Source organism: Stylophora pistillata, chromosome 5 (assembly GCF_964205215.1).
Source record: "Stylophora pistillata chromosome 5, jaStyPist1.2, whole genome shotgun sequence".
NCBI lineage: Eukaryota > Metazoa > Cnidaria > Anthozoa > Scleractinia > Pocilloporidae > Stylophora > Stylophora pistillata.
The window spans coordinates 13,361,778-13,384,270 of record NC_142523.1 but is presented as its reverse complement, the minus strand read 5'-3'; the positions used below and the strand labels follow the sequence as shown (position 1 = coordinate 13,384,270).

The 22,493-nt window shown below is 37.3% G+C and overlaps 2 protein-coding genes across 4 annotated transcripts in view; one reads left to right on the top strand and one right to left on the bottom strand.

Moving 5' to 3' along the window:
* The window catches only part of LOC111324847 (non-structural maintenance of chromosomes element 3 homolog), a 9,130-nt gene extending 5,880 nt beyond the window's left edge, over window positions 1-3,250 (bottom strand). For both annotated transcript variants that reach the window (XM_022928507.2, XM_088760923.1), the window contains exons 1-6: window positions 3,091-3,250; window positions 2,975-3,015; window positions 2,598-2,712; window positions 1,995-2,058; window positions 655-734; window positions 156-256 (exon numbers count right to left, since the gene is read on the bottom strand). In XM_022928507.2, the coding sequence (XP_022784242.2) occupies window positions 156-256; window positions 655-734; window positions 1,995-2,058; window positions 2,598-2,712; window positions 2,975-3,015; window positions 3,091-3,141 (452 nt within the window). In that variant the 5' untranslated portion in view covers window positions 3,142-3,250. The remainder of the gene's footprint in view (window positions 1-155; window positions 257-654; window positions 735-1,994; window positions 2,059-2,597; window positions 2,713-2,974; window positions 3,016-3,090) is intronic.
* Window positions 3,245-22,493, top strand: LOC111324853 (PX domain-containing protein kinase-like protein). 2 transcript variants are annotated; one of them, XM_022928522.2, is made up of 21 exons: window positions 3,245-3,520; window positions 3,615-3,665; window positions 4,142-4,189; window positions 5,448-5,537; window positions 7,810-7,906; window positions 8,797-8,874; window positions 10,256-10,335; window positions 10,434-10,508; window positions 12,640-12,744; window positions 12,848-12,949; window positions 13,060-13,096; window positions 13,754-13,799; window positions 14,330-14,408; window positions 14,909-15,026; window positions 15,540-15,621; window positions 15,858-15,906; window positions 16,512-16,589; window positions 18,015-18,101; window positions 20,425-20,467; window positions 20,828-20,875; window positions 21,254-22,493. In XM_022928522.2, the coding sequence occupies exons 1-21, from the start codon at window positions 3,431-3,433 to the stop codon at window positions 21,436-21,438; spliced, it is 1,668 nt and encodes a 555-aa protein (XP_022784257.1). In that variant the 5' UTR covers window positions 3,245-3,430; the 3' UTR covers window positions 21,439-22,493. The 2 variants fall into 2 exon arrangements, with proteins under 2 accessions (XP_022784257.1, XP_088617039.1); XM_088760913.1 differs by lacking the exon at window positions 20,828-20,875.

Here is a 22,493-nt window from a genome sequence, read left to right as displayed (position 1 = left end):
AGTCTGCATTTTACCCCTGGTCTGCAGTCTGCAGTCTGCATTTTACCCTCAGTCTGCATTTTACCCCTGGTCTGTAGTCTGCAGTCTGCAGTCTGCATTTTACACTGACCGATTATTAATTACAAAATGGAAATAAGAAATTTTAATTGAATTACCAGTCGGTCAGTTCATTTTGTTCTTCAGTTTTAATGCCATCCACTAAAATATAACCTTTGGACTTTCCTACTTCAATTTCCTCTACATCTACTCCAAAAACCTGTGAATAGAAAAATGAGAAAATAAATTTGGTATTTGGTAATGGATAAGTTTAGTGTATGTGAAGTACACGTCCATCACCTTTTCACAGCAAACTTGGATGTCTGACACTATATGGTTTTACTTAATATTGAAAAGCATGGCAGATTCATTTCAAAAGTGTGTTATTCGGATGCAAAATTCCTATTCCATTAATAATAAACCCACTTTGAGAAAAGATAAATAGCAGGGTCATGAAAAACAAAAGAAATCATTAATTTCTATTGACAGGCACTGCTCCACTGTATCAGTGGTCATAGGAAATGATTAATTGGATATCAATTGTCAGTTGATAAGGGATTAAGGTAAACATGCAGTCAAAGTAAATTTTGAAACATTGCTTTATAGTTGTATCATTACCTTCTTTAAGTTTTTCCTGGCATGGTCCAATATTTCATTATACGATTTTGCATGTTCCTTTAGCACATTCTTGGTTATATCTGAAATAGTTGTAGATCACATACTAAGCAGAATTAAATTAAAAAAAAAAATCACAATTTACTAAAGCTTGATGATACTAAAAACAAAAAATAGTCTTCAGTGACATTAAAATACAAAAAATAATGAACAAAAAGTGTAATGCAAAGATCATAATTATGAAAAGTACAAGAATAAGAGGTTTTGGGTGAAAATACCCTTTTTCTTTTGGAGGGGGGGGGGTGAGACTGTTATATTGTTCCGGGTAACTGAAAAATGATAACACAGTAATGAAGTATCATATTTAACAAATGGTAAACACCACAATGTACACTATTGAGTTATGGATGTACGTGGGAGGTTGCTAAGCACGAAAGAAGCGTAAGAGTCGCTCAAGGCGATAGCCAAGAGCAACTCTATCTTCTTGAGTGCTTAGCAAACCTCCCAAGTGCATCCATAACTCAATAGTGCACGCTGTGGTGTTTACCATTTGTTTTACAACATAACATTGATACATTGTAGCTAAAGAGTTCCCTTTTATTTAACAAATCTTACGTGACCAGAAAAAACAAGTGCGCATGGAAAAATAGTCTTTGCATTTGCTCACCTCAGCAACATACACCCATGGGCAAATGGGGGACACTAAATTGACCAATCAGAGCACGCGCTTTACTTTGGTTATGTTATAACATCTCTGTGGCTACATGTATATCAGAATTTAAGTACTGCCATCTTCTATAGTGATAAACATCTGTGGCTACGTGTATATCAGAATTATTGCAGTTACAATCTACAGCAAAAGTAACTATCATTGTGGGACAAATTACCAGTACTTCACTACAATGGAAAACCCATATCCATTCCCTTGATTTTGATGATTACTTCTTTCGGGCCCCTTTACACCCTAACATCAGTGTGCATACTCTTTACACTGTTCTCTAAGCAGTTACCAAGCAGGGGTATCATTAAAGGCTGGGCACTGTGCAGATTGACTGGTTGTGAGGACAGTTTTGCCCACATGGTTTGCAGGTGAACTGGAGGAAAGTCTATCTTATAAAGAAGTTCAGTTTAAAAAGTTTTGCCTGCCCGTGAAAACCAGTTACCCTCCTGCTGGAAACATTAATGAAACCCCTGACTAAAATGCTGATAAGGAAAAGTTGTTTAAAACTGAAGAGCTCCTTTAGTTGGTGATCAATTCCTTTATTCTCCTCACCTTAATGTAATATTCAGGAGTGCTATTACATTAATATCTGTTGCAGTAATATTTATATTTGTAATAATACCTCCACGTTTGACTGGATACTTTTTCCTGTCTGCAAATAATAAATATCTAGCAACATCAGATGTCTGTAAAAATAGCAACAATAACAAAAAGAATAATGCAAAACATTCTACTATTTATGCAAAAATGATGTGGCCAACACCATAAGCACATAGGTTCCATATTACACGTACAATAGATTCCAAACATTGATGTGTCATTGATGTTAATATTTTGATGTCTTGTGATCTATAAATGTACAGACCCATAACTACATAGAGTATTTGTTTTTATGATTAAAATGCAAAAATGTTGTTAATAGTGATGTCATCTGTGCATATGTCCTCCAATCATAAGTAAAAAACAATCAAAATGTGTGTTTAATTCTGCTTATCATATGAAGACATTTTAACACTTTAAACTCTTACATCAGTATGCATATTCTCCATACTGTTCTCTATACATTTCCTAAGGTGCTGACAAGGAGAATTTGTTCAACAATAAATAGCTTCTTTGGTTGGTGATTATTTTCTTTATTCTCATGACTTTAATGTTCGATTCGGGGGTAACACTGTTAAGAGAATTAAGATACAAATCACTCTTACGGATTAAAGGGGTTAAATACCTTTCTCCTCAGTTCTTCTTTGGAGAGTTCTTTGTGATTTTGTGTTTTCTGACTCTGAGATTTTCCAGGCTGTGTGCAGTCGACCTCTTCTATTTCATCGTCAACTGTTAGCTGGCTGTTGGATTCAAGAGAATTATAAGATAAATGCAACATGACATTTATTTGTCGCTCTTTGCAAGAGTGATCACTTTCCTCAAGATAATTTGACCGAGAGTGCAATTATCGCAAATCATGTCACAGTTGGTTGCAAGTACACTGATGGCTTTCTTAGTCCATTGCACGCGCACGAATGGGGAGAGCCTTTTCAACTGAACCTTCCTTATGCGAGAAAAAAAAAATACAAATAAAAATTCATCTAACAATAAATAGAGGCGTACCTTGCTCTACGTCTTTGGGATTGGCTGGGCTGCGAATCTTCCTGCAGAAAATTATGAAACATCAGATTTTAGATCACACATCGCAGCGATCCACACACGTATTAGTGATAACATACCTCTAGATCTTCGATTCTTCTTCTTTTAGTCTTATCCTTTGCTTTGGGCATTATCGTTTTGTAGAACACTCCCCTTTAACTGTAGGAATGCCACAAAATTTTGACATAGATGTATTTCGAAGATGACTCAAATGTTTTCATCTTTTCCCGCACTCTTCCCGCCAAACTGGTCGCAAGCGCATGCGCTTGATTTCGAACTAATCACTGCTGGCATGAGCCCCAAAGCTTGTTCCCAGTGTTCTTATAAAGAAGATGAACCTCCCGGCGTGACAGATTCAAAAGCATTACTTCACCATCTGACGGCTGTGATTCAGCTGTTTCTTACAACCCTCTACTAGCAATGGCTGTAGTCCCTAGAAAACGGAATGCCATCAATGACACAACACCGATGATCTGCACAATCCAGGGAATTGCCAAGAAAGACCATGTGGTAAGAGTTACAGTACAGCTAGCCGATAACGTGAGCACTTATTTTCCATATATTCGCATGCTAGATATGTTTTCCTCGTTGGTTTACCTCATAGGATTACATCATGAAAGTTCAAAGGGGAATCAATCAAGATGATTCTTGGCAGGTTAGTTAAGCTTTACATAAATGCAGCTTTAAAATTATTTTTAGAAATCGCCGGTTGTAGATTTCCCAGGTACTTGTTAATGTTCGTAATGACCTCCTTGGAGATCTGCGTCTGATCGAGATAAGCTGCACTTTTTTCCCGATAATTCAGGTGAACTCTTCCGAAACTGTAACAAGCCTCATATAGATTGCAGCAATTAATAATTACAGAGCTTGTACAAACATACATGTGGAAGTTGATTTTGAATTTAGATGTGGTAAAAGATGAAGAGGCAATGATTAAATGCTGTTTAGTTTGATTTTGAGGTGAAAGAAACCGTGATGTTGAGAATGAATATGAAATACTAAGTATTGGTTGACGCAGTTTTAAAGCGAGAGGCAGCATAACATCGTAATGATAAAGATAGAGATCGTTTGTGTAAAGCTGCAGAGTAGCCATTACTTTACTAATGATCAAAAAAAATTTTTTTTTCCAAGGTTGTACACCGGTATAGTGACTTTGTCACTCTGCAGGCAACCCTAGAGGTTTGTTTTTTTCTCTGAACAAATTTACTGGTGTAGTACATGAATGATATGATAACTGGTTCCCAAGAAAAATATGCAAACCTTGCAGAATGAATGCATATGCACTGTTACTCCCATGACTTTGTGAAAATAATTTCATCTAGCTAAATTTCGAACTCACGATAATTTTTTAAAGACAGGATGAATATCTAATTATAGCATTGATTGAAAGAAGAACAGAAACACAAGTCAACTGGAACCACCTTTTCATCGACTCTCTATGATAAAAAGTACAAAACCCGCAATGCATGACCTCAAGAATCAGTTGCCATGGTAGCAGTGATGTAAATGTGGACCATGAGAGATAAAAATAGAAAAGATCACAATGATAACCATTATACTAGGGACTTTGAGGCATCTTGAATAGGATCTTAAGGAAATTGTCCTATAACCTTTTTCAAAATGGAAAAGAATTAAAGCTCTAAAGATTCTTTTCCAAATACCTTGAAATCTGTAGTTATTTGTTGATTTACATGTACAGGGTGGAACTCATGTTAAATTGGCAAGACAACTTGCCCTATTTTCCACTTGGGTTAAAGAACATGAACATTTTGTATTGACAGACAAGAAAGTACATATTCACAAGCACTTTTGCACCTTTCCTAGTTGTAGGACAAAATGTTTGAATGAGGACTGTAAGATTCTAGACCAGGCTAACACTGTTCATTGCTATATAAACACATGTCTAGGTGAACTACTGTAGCAGTACTCTAATTTCAAACCTCGTTATTTAATTTGAAGTTGCAACTTAGTTGTAATGTAACTTGAAAAACAAAGTAAAACACCTTCAATGCGATAAATTTTTGACAGCAGGAGTCATGCCAAAACATGTCTTATAAGTGTTATTTTGAGTTGAATAATAAATTTGATGCAAACTGATCATTTTATCTTTGTTTTGTAATATTATTTCAGTTGCACTCATTTCTTCAATATTTGATCTTAAATTTAAAAACCTTGGACCCATTATTTCGGCAATGTCCAACCCAAACAGCAGTTTTACCTAAGCGATGGGCCTTACATATTCTCTATAAGAGGGTTGTTTTCATTTAATAAATGTCCTTCTACTGCTAGCTTTCAGTCTTCTTGAATCTTTCACAAAAATAAACATTCAGATAAAAGATTCAAGAAAGTTTGGAACACGGTTTTGTTAAACTATGGCTTAGAAACTTTGTTTTCAGTAACCAGCCTATTATATGATATTGTTTTCTTCTCTTCTCAGGTCTCAGGTATTGATCTTCCAATGCCACCTAAAAAGGTATTTGGTAATATGGATGCAGCATTCATTGCAGAGCGACAGCAAGGTCTTCAGGTATGCAAAAATAGAACACAGAATCTGCCACTTGATCTAGCATGGAGAGGGGGGTTCTTTCAGTTGGTAAAATTTACAGTCTTAACTTGTAGATGGGAGGGAACAGGGGGGAAAAAGCTTAGTAGATAAAGAGATGGGTGGGATATGGGAGACGAGAAAGGAACAGGGGAGCAGAGCAGTTCTTTTCCCTTTATTACCTGCATAACATACTCAGTAGGTCATGCAATTTGCATTTTGTGTGCCTTCATGACGTACTCTTTACATCAAAAGTTAGCAAGTAAAGTGGAACTGGAGTAATTGTAAAATAAACTGGGCCAAGTTGTTCAAAGCTGGGTTAAGATAACCCAGTGTTAGTGGGAAATCTGATTTCAGATCTGAAAGCTTTAAAAGAAAATTCAATATCATTCCTTTTGTCTACAATTTGATGATTGGACACCCTAAAAAGAATGGAGGAAGTTATCCAAAAAAGGTTTTTGAAGGAGGGAATAAAGAAACCTGGATTAACATTCCAACCAGGGTTAGTGCTAATTGGACTTTGAAAAACTGGGCCCTCAGGGGCCCGTTTCTTGAAAGTCCCGCTAACTTAACGGACCCGTAAAGCTGTCCCGTTTTCATTCAAGATGGGAATTTCAAAAGTTTTGAAAATGATACAATAAAACTATCAGCTAAAGAAACAAAAAGCACTGGTTTGGGTGCCATAACCTGCTTTCCTGTCTTTTAAATTTTTATTTTAAAAGATGGCTTTGGGCCCATTAAGTTACTGGGACTTTCGAGAAACAGGCCTCTGGCCTCAAAACAAGGTTAAAAGATTCTGAATAATATTACATAAATTTGCATTTGCGGTTGGCAGTTAACCCGGCCTATACACCCTAACATTGGTATGGATATTCTCTGAACTGTTCTGTATACATTTTGGAGGCGGCTTGGCCGAGTGGTTAGGGTGCTGGACTTGAAATCCGGTGGCCCGGGTTCAAGTCCTCTAGCCTGCCACTCACCGGATTTGTTCTCGGTTGCCTCTAGTTCAACTTCTCGGGTGCGCTCTGTAAATAGCTCACTGGTCACCTCCTGCCAGTGGAGATTTTTAAGTACTTAGTTAAAACTACACTGTGGCTGAAAAGTCCCGATGGAGGAGCCTCAACTAACGTATATTATTATTATTATTATTATTATTATTGTTATTATTAATATTATTATTTCCTTTGGCACTGACAAGGAGAATTTGTTGAACAATCAAATATTCTTTTGTTGGGAATGATTTCCTTCATTCTCATGATCGTAATGATTCATTCAACATTAAGACTGTGAAACTGATTATGTGAAACCTGTGGTCTGCGGCTCTAAAATCAACAACTCCGCGTCTTTCACATACTGTAAACATGATTCATTCTAATCCTGATCAGCTGACCTTGGTTGAAACTAAAGAAAATTCAAACAGTTACAAAAGGTACATCATATACAACTTAAAGAAATAATGAACAACACAATGGAAGGAGGACTATGAAATACTTAATTTTGTTATGGCTGCAGAAACATTGCAAAACTGCACGTAGCGAAAATGAGAAAACATGAAGCTATATTGCATGATGTTAATTATGCAGCTAGCACAAAGCAATAACAAGGTGGCAACGAAATGACAAAGAAAAGCGCTAATGAAACAATAAGTATAATCATTACAGAGCGAAAAGACTTCATAAATGAACTCCAAATACGTGAAAAGGAGAAAAAAAAAGCCAACAAGAAAAAATGTTGCATTCATTTAGATTACATATTGTAGGGATAAATTAAAAGCAAGTCACTCTTAGAGTTAAAGGGTGAAGGCAGGGCTCAACACTTAACTTTTCAACATACTAGCCAAGTGGCCAGTGACATCTTCGATGTTATGACAATTTTAGTTTGTTTACTTAAGCCAAACTGGCTAGTGGAAATGAAAAAACCACTATTGCTGAAATTGAATTTCTACTAGTCTGTGGCTAGTGGGCTACCATTAGTGCCGAGCCTTGGACGAGGTTGATGATGGTGTTGACCAGGATGAAAAAATTAATGTTAAGTCAGCGAGAATTTGGGATGACTCTGTATTTTGGTATTATTTTGTGAATATCACCATTATAATAATTGTTGGGAATTGCAACTGGACTTTTGGTCAGTTCATACGTCATGCAAGACTAGCCATGTCTTCAATTCCTATGAACTATATAAAATTAACATAAATTTACACAAGTTGACTTGTTTGTAATCCAGTGTTATATAATTCTTTTTTTTTTTTGTCTTTCAGAATTATATAAACTTTATATTGGCCCACCCAATTTTAGCGCGACACATTTCTGTGAAGAGATTCCTTGATCCAGCAAATTACTCACAAGACTTTCGAGGTGATTTTTCCATGAATACATCCATCTTGACAACTCGATGGGTTACTTATGTACAGCTGTATCTTCCCTTACATTGCAATTTGTACAGTTGTCTTTAAAATGAGCGGTCTGAATTTCACACTCATTGCATTAGGCACAATGCTTTGTTCAAAAGTCCAATTTCTTGTTACTGGGATTCCCTTAATAAGTGGTGTTTAATAAGTATTAATTTTTTTTAATACATATATCTTATTAACCAAGTGCAAGGGCCGTACTGGGAGAATATCGGCCCGAGGTCTTGACAGTACGGACTGAATGCGGCAAGGTCCGTACAAAAAAGACCTAGGGCCGATATTCTTCCAGTACGGTCCCAAGCAAGCTTGGTTAATAAGAGATTTATTATACGACTGAAGTTCAAAGGTACACAAGTGTGGTATCATTCGGGACCATCCGGGACAGTGCCCAGTCCAATACTTAGAGAATATTGGACCGGCAATCGAGCATTTTGATTGGTTGATTTTATTTATTGGCCCTCTGACTGCCCGAGTCAGACAATAATAGTGTATAAGGTATATAAGGTTCAGTTAGGGCTAATGAAGCTTTGTTCAGAAAAAAACTATTCAATTTTTTATCAGTCTTGTTTTCTCAACCCTTTAACTACCAGAAGTGATTAACATGTCATTTTCTCCTTATAATATCCATAAATTATCTGCAAACAGTACTGTTAGTGAGAATACTCAATTTTATCAGCTAGAAGTTGGCATCTTGATGTAACACCAAATTCTCCTTATTAATTGACAAGGAAATGTGTAGCAGCTAAAGGGGAGAAGTAACAATCAGATCTTACATGTAGGAGTTAAAGAGTTAATTAGCCTTTGCTTGAAAACTGACTGACTGTATTCTTCTTATAGAAATAGCCATGCAAAATGTAGCTATGTTCTTGAGGTCAGTTCCCAATTGGGAAATAGTGGAGCCCTTACCTGATGTTGGTGAGTTTTTTATTTTGAATTCTAAAGAATAGTAAAACTTAGTGATAATAATTTTGAACAATGTTTTGATCTCGCTGAGGTAATTTTCAAGCTGATGAAAAGGAAAATTTTTACATATATGTACTAAATTCAAGACGTGGAAATGATAAAGGCGTTAAATTATGGAAATATGTAAACGCTAGGCATAAAATGGAAGTGATAAGCATAAAATAGAAGTGATAGGCATAAAATAGTGATAAGCGTAAAATAGAAGTGATGGGCATAAAATAGAAGTGATAAGTGTTTACATATTTCCATATTTTATCGCCCTTATCAATCCCACGTCTTGAATTTAGTACATATAATTATGTAAAAATTTCCTTTTCATCAGCTTGAAAATGACCTCAGTGAGGTCGAAATGTCGTTCAAAATTATTATCACTAATTTTTATCTTGAAAAGCTTTCCTTAAAAACTACTTATCAAAATTTTAAAGAATAGTAAGAATATAATTATATTTAGTCTCTTCAAAATTTGATTTTTGCTTGTAAAGGGAAATCTTTTGCAATGTCTTTTAGTGTCATAGATTACTGTTTACACCCTTACATTAGTGTTTATCATCTCCACACTTTACTCCCCAAACAATTCATAAGGTGCTCACCAGAGAATTTGGTTAACAATCAATACATGTAGCTTCTTTTAGGTGGTGATCATTCCCTTTATTTAACGTGACCTTATTGTTATTGTGATCAAGACAGAATTTCTCCACACAATATCTGAATACAATATCAAGTAGATGAGTAAAGAGAGCAGGAAAAAAAAAAAATCAGAGGATTATCAGTTGATCCAATACCTAATTCTCTAAATTAACATCAAGAATTGTCTAGCAGACAGCAAGTATAATTTAATATACTAATCAGGGATTTCTTCAGAAGCTGGCAATTGGCAAACTCCAGTGGCTGCTCTGCACAACAGAGCTGGCTACTATGGCCATTCCACTTCCCAGTTTTTCTGTGTTTTTCGGAAAACATTCAATATATTTTAAAGGCAGTCAGTAATAAAGGTGTCTTTTTGATATTTTGTGTCCTTTTTGGTTGTTGGGGATTTTTGTAACAGGTTCTAACAATTCAATCAATGACATGATCAGTTCACTGTGTGCCATGTTGAATGGACAAAAGAGAAAGACTGGTGACAAATCTGCCTTGATTTCTGCTGAACTGTCTTCTGCCTACTCGTGTCCTAATATATGCCTATTTCTGAAATTAATGAAATCCCGGATGAATTAGATCTTGAGAGTAAAAGGGTTAATTTGTGAGAAATAAGATTCTAGTCACTCTTTAAGGGATGGAAAAGTTAAAAAAGGAATTGTTTTTCATTCACACTGATGTTCAATGCATCTTTCAGGTTGGCGTTTAAGGAAGCAGTTTTTCTTAATAAAGCCTACAGATCCTACCAAAAAAGATGTCAGGAATATTCTTACATGGGTAATACCTAATTGTTACTGGTTTGCAATAATTGACAGAGACAGAAAGTCTTTGGTGCAATCCATATGTTTTTAACTAATTTTTGTTTCTCCTTTTAGACTGACTATGGTCCTGAATTTAGTTTGGATGAGAAAGATCTAGAGGCTATTTTAAAATTATTGACTTCTTTACAGGTACGTTGTATATTTATATTATTTTGCTCAAATACTTCATATTTTTTTAAATCTTGCTGTTTGCTCTCTCAGTTTGAAACCTCATTAGTAATTCTCCTTTCTTCCTACCATAAAATTCTTCAATGTTACTTGGAGAATTTGGGATTGGATCAATAATTTCCTAATTTAAATTTTTCTTTATTCTAGGGAATCTCTATTCTAATGAATCTCTTTCCTGCTTGATAAAATTGTATAGATACTGTTAGGAGAAAGTCTGCCTTGGCCACTCATGGGGATTAATGGGTCAAGAAATGAGGTGTCACTTGCTGAAAATCTTGACAATAATTATTATACTACCTGATTGACAAGTTATGGTGTCCACTCAAATCAGTCACTTTCAGAATGATGTAATTTTGAGCACTGAGCAGTTTTAACTCTTTCACTCCCGTGACTGACCAAGACAGAATTTCTTCTTATAGTACCAATATACATACATACATACACACACACATGCACGCACGCAAGTACACACACACATACATACACACACACATACGTACACATACACACATATGTACACACACACATACGTACACACACACATACGTACGTACATACATACGTACATAAATACATACGTACATACATACATACATACATACATACACACTTACATACATACATACATACATACATACATACATACATACATACATACATACATACATACGTTTATTGACCACTCCCCGTATGGGCTTTTCAAGACCGATTCCCACCCAGCAACCACCCCAGGGGAGGACATCCATCACACAGTAATCTCGTGCGTGGGAAATTAACGTCTCCTACCCCTAACCCTGCAGGAGATGGGACCTCCATTTATTCATCCCTATCCGAGAAGACTAGAATATCTAGTAACCATTTCTTGATGTTATAGAAAGGTAGCATATTCTTCTCACTTGTTTTAAGACCTTGAGTGTTGGTCTGGCTGGGGTTAATATAATATCAAGACTAAAATAATATCAAGAAGACAAGTGATGAGAATAGTAGTTGATCAGATGCCAAGTTCTCTAAAGGAACATCATAAGAATTGTATTGCAAACAGTAGGGAGGATTATCAATGAGATCTTGGGAGGGAAAGAGTTAAAGCATTATGGCACAGTTGTTGAAGGTTACACTAGCATAGTTAACACAAGTAAATGCTGTGCTTGACTTACTTTTTCTTTTTTTTTTTTTGTTTGGGTGGGAAGGAAAAAGCTAGTTAACAAATAGATTCTGTGTTGCAGTGTGTGTCTTTTCGGATCACAGATCACAGATGATGTCAAAATTTCACTCCGGAGATCTCAGTAGTAATTCTCCTTGCTGTCTGCCATACAATTCTTATGACATTAGTTCAGAGAATCTAGCATTGGATCAACCAGTAATCCCCCAACTGATATTTTTCTTTACTTTCATCACTTGTCTGCTTGATATTGTATTGATATAGTAAGGAGGAATTCTGTCTTGGAGCAAAAGGGTAAAGAACAAAAATGTGACACTCAAGGTGTAGCGGAGTGTATCACTGATATTCTTACCACATTTTGATGTCTTTTGTGATCCATTTCTGACCAGACCCACAGAAACATAATTTTTTTATGTTTTAATATGATAAAATTTAAGCAGAATGTTGTCATCTATGCAACTGTCCTCCTGTAGATCATAAATAAGAACCAATCCAAATACATTTTTGATTCAGCTTTTTTATACAACTATGGTGCAACATGGTGTAGGCCATCATGAGCCATGCTGCTGTGCATGTAAGTTTGGCCTTTTCTGAGGAGGTGCTTAGAAAGTCGTGGTAGCATGGTGGCCTCATGGTTAGCGCGCTTGACTCTGGATCAAGTTGTCCAGGTTTGAGCCCTGGCTGGTGACATTGTGTTGAGTTCACCCAGGAGAATTAAATGGATACTGGTGAATTTAATGCTGGGGGTAACTATGGGATGGACTAGCATTCCATTCACGAGAGAGCAGAAATACTCCTAGTTGCTTCATGCTATGGAAACTGGGGTTAAGGACCAGCCCAATGGGCCACTTGACTCATAGGCAGGCTTTCCCTTCTACCTGCTTAAAAAGTGAAAAAAAAAAATTTTCAGTGGATTTTTGTCTTCTCTTTCAGCATCCCTATATCTACCCTCCTTCATTTACCAAATGTAATTCAGAGGGAGTTATAGCTGTTCGGAATTTTTTCCCAAATGGAACACTTCGAGACTGTCTCTGTAGGGTATGCATACATTCAGTTGTTGGTTTTTTCTTTTAAGAATTGCATCTGGAAGACTGTGTTGATTTGATAATGATTTTAAATAATCATTGTTTGAATGTTACAGGCCAAACCAAAGCTTAACCAACTTAAGAAATATGGAAACCCAAAGACTAGGTCTGCTTTACATGAACAGAATATACAGCTGTTTGGAAGACAAATTCTAGAGGTGAGCAAGGATTCATTAATAAATCTGACCTTCGAGACTACTTGCGATGACTGTTCTTACACTGTACATGACATAGGCTAACTGAAGTACCATTCTGTATCATCTTGCAGGCATTGAAATTTTTACATGATAAAGGAATTCCTTATGGTAAGCAGTGCACACAGGCTTGTCTTTGAAAATGGAGTGGAATAATTGTTTAAAATATACCTTAAGTTGACATCCACACAAATTTTGTGGGGACGTTGGGTGAGACTCAAGGTTGTGTGATTCTGGTTGAGGACTTCAGATTGAAAGGTCATTCTCAAAGCCCCAGCTTTTAGTTTGAGTCACTTGTGATGTGTTCTTGGAGGAGGCACTTGGCCTGCACGATGCCTTTCCCATGTCGGTCCAATGGCGTAACTATGAACCATAAATAATTGTCTCCAGGAAACCTAACAAATTGTGAAGAATAACATCTCATCCACTGATTTACCCTTTCCCTACTGTGATCCGAATGTCAATTCTCTACATTGTTTGCCATCTGTTTCAAATAATTTTACCATGAGAATTTAGTGTTAAATCAGACAACAGCTACTGGCTATTGATATATTTCTTTCTTCTTAATACCTTTCTGTTCAAAACTGTATTGGAACTGTATGAAAACATTCTGTTTTGGTCAGTCCTGTAAGTACAAGGGTCGTAGGTAGTAATAATATTACTAGGTTCAGCCATAGCAGTTGTGTAATTCAGTCTCAGACATGAACTTCATCCTTTACTGGTCAAATGCAGAGTGCCAGGCCTTAAATCTATGTCCTACTTCCATAGGTCATTTACATTCAGGAAACGTTATTGTGGAAGGAAATATTTGTAGGTAAGTCTTAGCACAGCTGGAATCTAAGGTTAAAAAAAAAATGTTTCTTTTTCATTTACTTTATTTCATATTAATACAATTTTCTGACATTTAAAGCTTTATCATATTAATTTTATGATAACAAATGATATGTGAAAGATGATGTTTCTTAGTGAATGACACAAAATAAAAGAAAAATGAACTTGGAGTGCTCTTAAAAGGAGTTGAAGCTACACATGTAGATGTACACTGTACAACCTTCTGATCAGTTCTTCGGATACTCTACCACTTAGGCACAGGAGACCTTCTCAATTCAGGCGAACTCCATGTGCGACTCAGTGTTTCGAACCGCATCGTGGATACTCAGCATGTATTTGTTCAAACTACTGTTTGTAAATTTATCCTCTTTAAGTATTTAACTCTTTTTTTAAGAAAGTAAAAGAGAGGAATGGCTCGTGGATAGCTAAATATTTGTAATGTTTTAATTGAAAAGGTAGCAAAAATTTGCGCAATACAGGTTTCAAGACTCCGTCTGATCCTTCTTTTTTCAGATTACTAGAAATTGAAAATGGTCTTTTGGGCATTCCATCGATTCACAGACATCGCTATGTTCCTATGAAGAAACTTCAGGTACGGAATTTGTACACGAAACACTTGATTTGCATCAGTTTGCATCATTTTATTTACATGAATTGTCTGCTGTTTACTTCGGCGAAGAAAACCTTTACCGTCACTTGTCAAAGTGCTTTTGATTGGACCAGGAAACTCGCGCCAACCTGTCAACCAGATAGATGCAAAGCTAAAATAAATCGCAACTCGGTTATTCGCTTTTTCCCGCGCTTTTTCCCGCGCTTTTTCCCCGCGCTTTTTCCCCGCGCTTTTTCCCGCGCCTTTTCCCGCGCTTTTTCTCGCGCTTCTTCCCGCGCTTTTTCTCGCGCTTCTTTGAGTTCTCATTGCTAATGATAATGTCAACCTTTGTTCCGATTGATTCTTTGATTGATTGGTTCTGGCTGTTTGCTTGTAATTTCCTTTTTTCTGATTGGCTATTGTGATAACTCTGGTTCATTTTACGACACGATCGAAATACACTCTAAGTGATTATCTGTTTGCATTTTGTTTCAATGCTGTAGGAGAAGGAAGCAGAAGATGTCTACTGTTTCGCGCACTTGTTGTACGAGATGGCTTTTGGTGAAGCATTGCGTAGCAGTACACCACAAGATGTCCCCCCAAACTGCCCATCACAACTGAGTAAGAGTCGTTGAACAAGTTAAACTAGGTAGCTTAGTCTTACAACAGGCTAGTAGACTTAGATAATTATGTTTAGAGACCAAATCTCCAGCTGTCTTTAGCACTAAAAGGGATTTTCAAAGGAAGGCCGTAAGTGATTCGGAATAGCTTCAGTCTTGCTTTACTTTGCTCCGTGATTGGTTTGAAAAAACTCGCACCACCCTCTAAACCAGTCAGATTTGAGACTTAACTCAATGTCACCTTGGTTTCACGTGATTTCGCGCCACCTTCTCGACCAATTAGATTTAAAACTTATAACAGCCTCGCGTTTCCCGCGCTTTAGCCAGTCTGCTTGTTGATACATTGGTTCCCATTGGCTAATTATAATATTTTCATATACTATTGGTTGTTTTGTTTTTTTGGGGGGATTTACGACGTTCATCTTGTGATGTTTCGTCAAGAATCAAGTCATCTAAGTGACCCTTCAATTACTCTAGGTGATAAAATAACGCATTACCCTGTGTTTGAATACAGGATCAGTGTTGCTGTCCATCTTAAGCGACGAGGCGTGCAATAAGACAGGACTTCCAACTGTTACTGATCTTCTTGCGAATCCGTAAGTGTGGAAACTGTACCTGTGTACCTATGGCATGCTTGGAAGAGAACGTAACTTTGTTTCCGGGATCTCTCTTTTCCCTGGGGCGAGAGATGGGCGGAAGAAAAAGAGATCCTGGGAGCAAGAATGGGCGAGACCCTTCCAGTGACGACGTCTGGATTCTTGACAATGGAAAGATGCACTTTTCAGCTAAATAGACATTTAATTCGTTTCAACTCATATCTTATATTTTCCAGATTTTTTACGGCCATCGACCTTCCCGCTGGTGATAAGCCTCAACTAAAGGTGAAATTGATTTACCAAAATAATACAGATCTACTTGAAGTTTCTTTACTTCAAACCGTCATTGGTGTAGAAAACTCGCACGACTTTCTCGACCAATCAGATGCAAAACTCGTACTAGCAGCGATTTGGTCACTCGTATTTCCCGAGCATACAGTTTACATGTATTTTCCTTGAACTCCCATTGGCTCGTTCTCCTATTTGCTCTGATTAGTGCTGAAAACTCACGCGAATTTCTCGGCCAATGAGATACAAAACTCATACTAGCAGCGACCTTGTCACTAGGATTCCCGCTCCTAAAGTTTACGTGTATTTTCTTTTAGCTCCCATCGGCTCGTTGTTACATTTACCTTTGATTAGTCGTTGCTATTACTTCGGATCTAGTTATGCGACAAACTAAAGCAGAGAACATTAACAAAAAAAAAAGCACTTTGGCGCAGTGGAAAGGTGGATATTCCCATCAACTTTACATAAAATTGTCAAGAACAAAATGTTTGGAAGCGAAATTCAGTAGCGTTAAAGAATAGGAGTTTAGCTGTAACCGGTTTCTTATCAAAGGTTAGTGCGTGGTGAATCAACTTTTCTTGTTATATATCTTATTCCCGTAGATTCCAAGTAAACTGAAAGAAGCCTTAAAAGCAGCTAAAGAACAGGCTGAATCTAAACTCAAGGAGGATCAAAAAACGGTAGAAATGACCTCTTCTTCTTAACAATAAGAACCTTAACGAGGAAAGGTTTCCTGAACGAGGAAACGTCTATTATAAAAAGGAATTATATTCTACCAAGGAATTTTGCGAATCACTGTCTGTGTTAACCCACCTCCTACTGAGCGCTCGCCCAAATTACGCCTGCTCTGCAGGCTATTGAAACCACCACTCGTTACTTCATCTGGGAGGCTGTTCGTGTACTGTTTTCAGTTTTTTGTCGTTTTGTATATTTATTGTTCGTTCTTGTGGAAGGAGGACAACCAGAAAGCCCGGATAAAAAACCTCGGAGCAGGAACGAGAACCAACTGCAGACCTACACTTAATACTCTAATTCTATCAGTGGTAAAAGTCCAATTTCTCCCGACAGTATCACCGGTGAATCAAACATCAAGGTCACGAGAATAAAGGAAATGATCGCGAACTCAAGAAACACTTGATTGTTAGGCAAATTCTCCTTGTTTGCACCATAGGAAATGTATAGAGAACAGTATGGAGAACTTTTGTACTGATATTGGGATATGAAAGGGCGAGCGCTGGAATCGGGGAATCGAACCCATTCCTAAGCTCGATCACCGGCCGCTGCTCGGGAACCAGAGCCCACGCTCCTCCCCGGGGCGACTCTCGGGGAGGAATGAAAAAGAGCGGGCCCGAGAGAGCGGCGGAAATCGAGCCTAACCCATTCCCCTTACCGGTTTTGATTCAATAATCAACGTCAAGATTAGTTGACACATCATATTTGAAGAGTTCTTTTTAGGTGAAGAGTAACAGTTAACAAATGGTAAACACCACAGCGTACACTATTGAGTTATGGATGCACGCGGGAGGTTGCTAAGCAAGAAAGAAGCGTAAGAGTCGCTCGAGGCGATAGCCGAGAGCGACTCTAGCTTCTTAAGTGCTTAGCAAACCTCCCAAGTGCATCCATAACTCAATAGTGTGCACTGTGGCGTTTACCATTTGTTTTATAACATAACATTGATACATTGTAGCTAAAGAGTTCCCTTTTATGTAACAAATCTTACGCGACCAGAAAAAACAAGCGCGCGCGGAAAAATAGTCTTTGCATTTGCTCACGTCAGTAGCGTACACCCATGGGCAAATGGGGGACGCTAAATTGACCAATCAGAACGTGCGCTTTACTTTGGTTATGTTATAAAAGCTCATGGAATCGCGATTTAACATTGTTTTTGTTTTGTTTTGTTATTTTTTTTTTTGGAGGGGGGTAAGGGGGCTAATAGATTAACTTAACGAGAGCAAAAGAAATGAAATAGGTGGTTGAAAAGATCAGTGCATCAACGATTTTTTCGCCGATTGTAGGTACTGCGATAAGGACTTTCAACGAGTGAAGTCTTCATTTCTAGACACGATGGTGTGATGCTAGAATTTTCCTTTCTTTTTTCTCTCCAGCTACGACAGTTTCGGAGAGCATCGAAAGCGCACGCTCACCACATGTCAGAGGAAGAGAAGAAGAAAAGAAAGAAGTCCGCGAAGAAGGTGGAGATGGTTTCTTGATCTTTTGTTGTGTTCTTTATGACGTTTCCCAAACAGCACTTATCAAAGTTAAACAGCCACGTCTTATTTCGAAATAAAAAATTGTGAGATTAACATTGAAGACAATTGACCCCTAAAAACTCCCAGAAGTGATTAACATGAAACTTCTTCCTACATATCCATGTGTTATCTAACGATCAGGTAATAAGAGTACTCACACCAATCAGGTTAAGGAGTAAAGGGGGTAAGTTTCTAAAAAAACTGTGGTGCTGCGTCGGTCAGAGTAACAAGGTAATTTAGTTATAACAACTGAGTTGAATTTGTAAATTGGCCACCATAAAGAGTTAAAAAGCTGACCTTTCGAGCGTTAGCCCTTCGTCAGAGCGAATAGCCCTTCGCTCTGACTATGGTCTAGTGCTCGAAAAGTCAGCTTTTTAGTTCTTTACGGTGGCCAATTTACAAATTGAACTTAGTTGATATAACCAAATTACCTAACCAGGTATAAGCTGTTTTTCTGATTTAACCGCCATTGGGTTAACCGTCTCCCGGTTAACTCAATGGATAGAGCGCTGGACTGCTGTGCGGGAGGTCGAGGGATCGAGCACCGGCCGGACCAACACTCAGGGTCTTAAAGTAATTGAGAAGAATTTGCTACCTTTCTATAACATCAAGAAATGGTTAGATATTCTAGTCTTCTCGGATAGGGACGAATAAATTGAGGTCCCGTCTCCTGCAGGGTTAGGGGTAGGAGACGTTAATTTCCCACACACGAGATTTCTGTGTGATTGATGTCCTCCCCTGGGGTGGGATGGGAGGGATAGTGGACGCACTTAATTTGGAGCCTCGCTCTGTTGTGCGACCCTCACCACACTCTGATGAAAGTGATTAAATAAATCTAACACCAAATTCTCGTAAATAATTTACGAGGAAATATGTCGCAGCTAGAAGGGAGAATTAGCAATCAGATATTGGGAGTTTGAGGGTGCCGACAGCATCACCCCTGAATCATCAGTACTAATGTTGAATATTTTTTTTGATATTCTACTGTTGAATATGTTTTGTTCCATTTACAAATAAAAGAAAAAAAAAAAAAAAATTGATGAATGCTCATTATGATAACAAAAACTGACTAATGGGTAGGTCAATCAACGTACTTTAAGGAGATGAAAAGAAGTACACAAGGTGTTTCCATTTTAATTTTATTATTGTTATTGTTATTAGTACAATTTGTTACAGGACTAGCATGTTAGCATAGTGGTCAGCATGCGTTATACAGATTCTGTGTTTAGTGTAGATGAGGTGTAGGATTGTTAAGGAGCATCTGTTGAGTAGGAAACATTATACAAGTTTTATAAGGAGAATACAATGTTCCTTTTGTTACAGATATGAATATGTATATATATAAATATATATATATTTTTTTGTTGTTGTTGTTGTTGTATTTTTGCAAGAACTATCAGGTGTTCAATTATTGCCACACCTTCATTGTGAATAGAGTTAAGGTGTTAATGAATAAATATCAGAATATTAAGTCTCAAGGGTCTGTTGGTACCAAGTTGGGCTCTTTCATGGAAGGTTTTTCGAATGTCACGCAACGCCCCGTGACATCCTAAAGAACAGCTGCAGAGAAGACTAGAGATATATCAGTTAGCCAGCCAGCTTGCTAGTCAGTTTTCAAGCCAGTCTGTGTTTACCTATTCGTTAGTTAGCTAACTAAGCACAGTCAGTTAGTCAGTGACTCAGTATTTATATTGATCTCTGAAAACGGTCCAAATGTTAGATGTAAATTAAACAAAACACAGATCAGAGTTTGATATCTGTGTATTAACTTTTTCTCTTTAAAAAAAAAAAAAATAGGTAACAATACTGCCGCAATAATCATCGCTAGTATTACACGTATCATTTTCATCGTCAAAATCCTCATCGTCAGTCGAGATATCTTCCCCTCATCGCTGAACAAACGTGTCATTTAATTTCCAACGTCCAGTCTTTTTCCTTGTCCTAACTGCATCTCCATGACAACTTCACCCTCAAACTTGTCATTACGATCATTTCCACACCCTCTCCCGTATTTGCCTCCTTCGTCGTCTTTTTGTCACCTTTAAATTTGATAATATTGACCTTATTGTTATCATCGTAGTTCGCTCTTTTATCTTGTTACCATTTCGAGGCCTTTATTTCAAGAGTGTAGCACGGAATAGTTACAGAAACTAAATAACGTTTAAAGTTGGCTTATTGACGATCGCGTTTTTGTTTTGTTTTGTTTGCACAAACCTTTGCCCCACCCACTCCTCCCTCACCCATCGTTTCTTTCGTTTCCCCGCAGTTGCAGAAGGAGGCATCCCTATCGGACACAACACAGACAACAGGTAACAAACGTTTCTCTACCTTTTGGGTGTTGAAAAATTTAAAGTATGCGTAATAATTTCGTTTTTGAGGTGTTTGGAATTTTAATTAACACGAGTTCGCCTCAAGCTCGCCGAGGCAAGTTCATCTCTTTAGTGGTGCAGATTTTAGCCGCATCCGTCTATTTTGAACCGTTCCTGTTCTTTTTGATCTTGGAAGTTTTCGTCGGATTTTTTTTTTTTTCAACTAATGTTGGAGATGTGAGAGAGCTTGAGGCGATTACAATTTCTTTTTTGACCGAGCTAATCACCCAATTTTACCACGCTATGGCTGCTTACTCACTAGAGGCGTTAGAAACTAACTGAAAATCATTTTTTGATCAGCTCGACCGCCATCCTCTCCTTCGCCTGCTTCGCGAACTCAAGCTTCTGGTACGTTTACCAGCTCATTTGTGTTTTGGATTAGCTTATTTACGTTGTATTAAGGTCAGGGTGTACACGTTATCTTAGTGTTATTATGCAAATAATTATTAGAATTACAATAACTTTTTTTGTCTTCACTCCTCGACCATAGAAAAGCTGGAACTCATGAAGGAAATCTAGTGCCATGCCCTGTCTCGTCCAAACCCACTCTCATCCAAATATCTTAACAACTTGAGTTCCTTATATGAACTACCAATTAGTGAAAATGTTACTGCATATTATACCCAGGGAAGTGAACTTAACATGTTTGTTGGCATAATTTGAAACCTTTTGGTGCAACTTAGTTTTAACTCAAATTTGCTCTGTCTTTTGTTTTCCTTCTTTTAGCCGTACCACCTCCACCCAAGACCCCAGCACAACCACCTCCACCTCCTTCCCAGCCTCCTGCTCAGAAGGCATCCCTTCCGCCAAAATCATCAGAACGAGGCGCTTTATTAAGCTCTATCTGTGATTTTAAGAAGGGTGGATTAAAAAAGACTGAGACTATTGACAAAAGCAAGCCTAATCTATAGGGTTGTAGAATTTAGGGCGCTTATCATCGGAACCAACTGGCCAAACTGGTCCATCTATAAGGACATTTTCGTTTGCAAGACAAATTTTCTTGCCGAATTGTCTGTTTTCAAAATTTTGACAGGATATAAGTAATAGAACACGATATAAATAAGAGACGATTCTGATAATGTTGATAACAGCAGCGTTGGAAAGTCTAGAAAATCTTGATAAGTTTGTTAGTTGTATTATCGTGCGCTGTTTTTCGCTTTTTTGTAATTATCATCATCGTCATTATTATTATCATTGATGTTATCGTTATTGCCATCATTATTTATCGTTATGATTGAACTGCTGGGCTGCTGAGCTCCGATGGTAAGCGCCTGTACTTGATTAGGAAAGGTGTCAAGTAACAATCCAATAACAAGGTATTATTATGTCATTTTCACGACACGTTGAAAAAAATGTTATTGTAGTTAAAGTTGACGCCGCGTACTTTTGTGAAAATTTAGATGTTTTTTCTAAAATCGAAACAAGCAAGCAAGGAAAACAAAAATGACGAAATCAAAGAACGGATAATTGTGTCCTATTATCTTAGGTGGCTTACCTCGAGATTTTGTGGTGAGCATTAATTTTGTTAAAGGAAAATGAGAACATAATGGTAAAACGGAGAAAATCTTTCTGTTCTAAAAAAAACTAAGAAATTGTGAGTTATTTAATACCAGCCACTGTTGATCTTATTCGATGTATGTTGGAACAATGAAAAGTTGCTTATCTACATAACTGCGCGCCTAATTAATCCTGTCGCTGTGAAAATCCTCTTTTGTATAAGTCTTCGATAATTTCCAAATTACCTATATTGAAAGAAATGCTTCTGCATCAATGGTGTTCCATGTCACGTGTATACAGTGCGTGTTAAACTGTTAAACTCAATGGTCGAAGTTGTCTTAAATCATGCATGCGGTAGTAGTGATTAATGAAAGAAAGAAAAAGTCCATGAAACTCTCAAATTTTAGTGCAATTGTAACCAAGAATTTAATTTTAGTAATTAAACGAAATTAGAAAACAACACGAATAA

Excerpts from the sequence above, each read along its gene's own strand:
- LOC111324853 (XM_022928522.2), top strand. The coding sequence starts at position 3,431 with ATGGCTGTAGTCCCTAGAAAACGGAATGCCATCAATGACACAACACCG. Across the intron at positions 13,097-13,753 it reads TGATAAAGGAATTCCTTATG|GTCATTTACATTCAGGAAAC; the intron begins GTAAGCAGTGCA and ends CTACTTCCATAG. Across the intron at positions 20,876-21,253 it reads TTCGCGAACTCAAGCTTCTG|CCGTACCACCTCCACCCAAG; the intron begins GTACGTTTACCA and ends TCCTTCTTTTAG.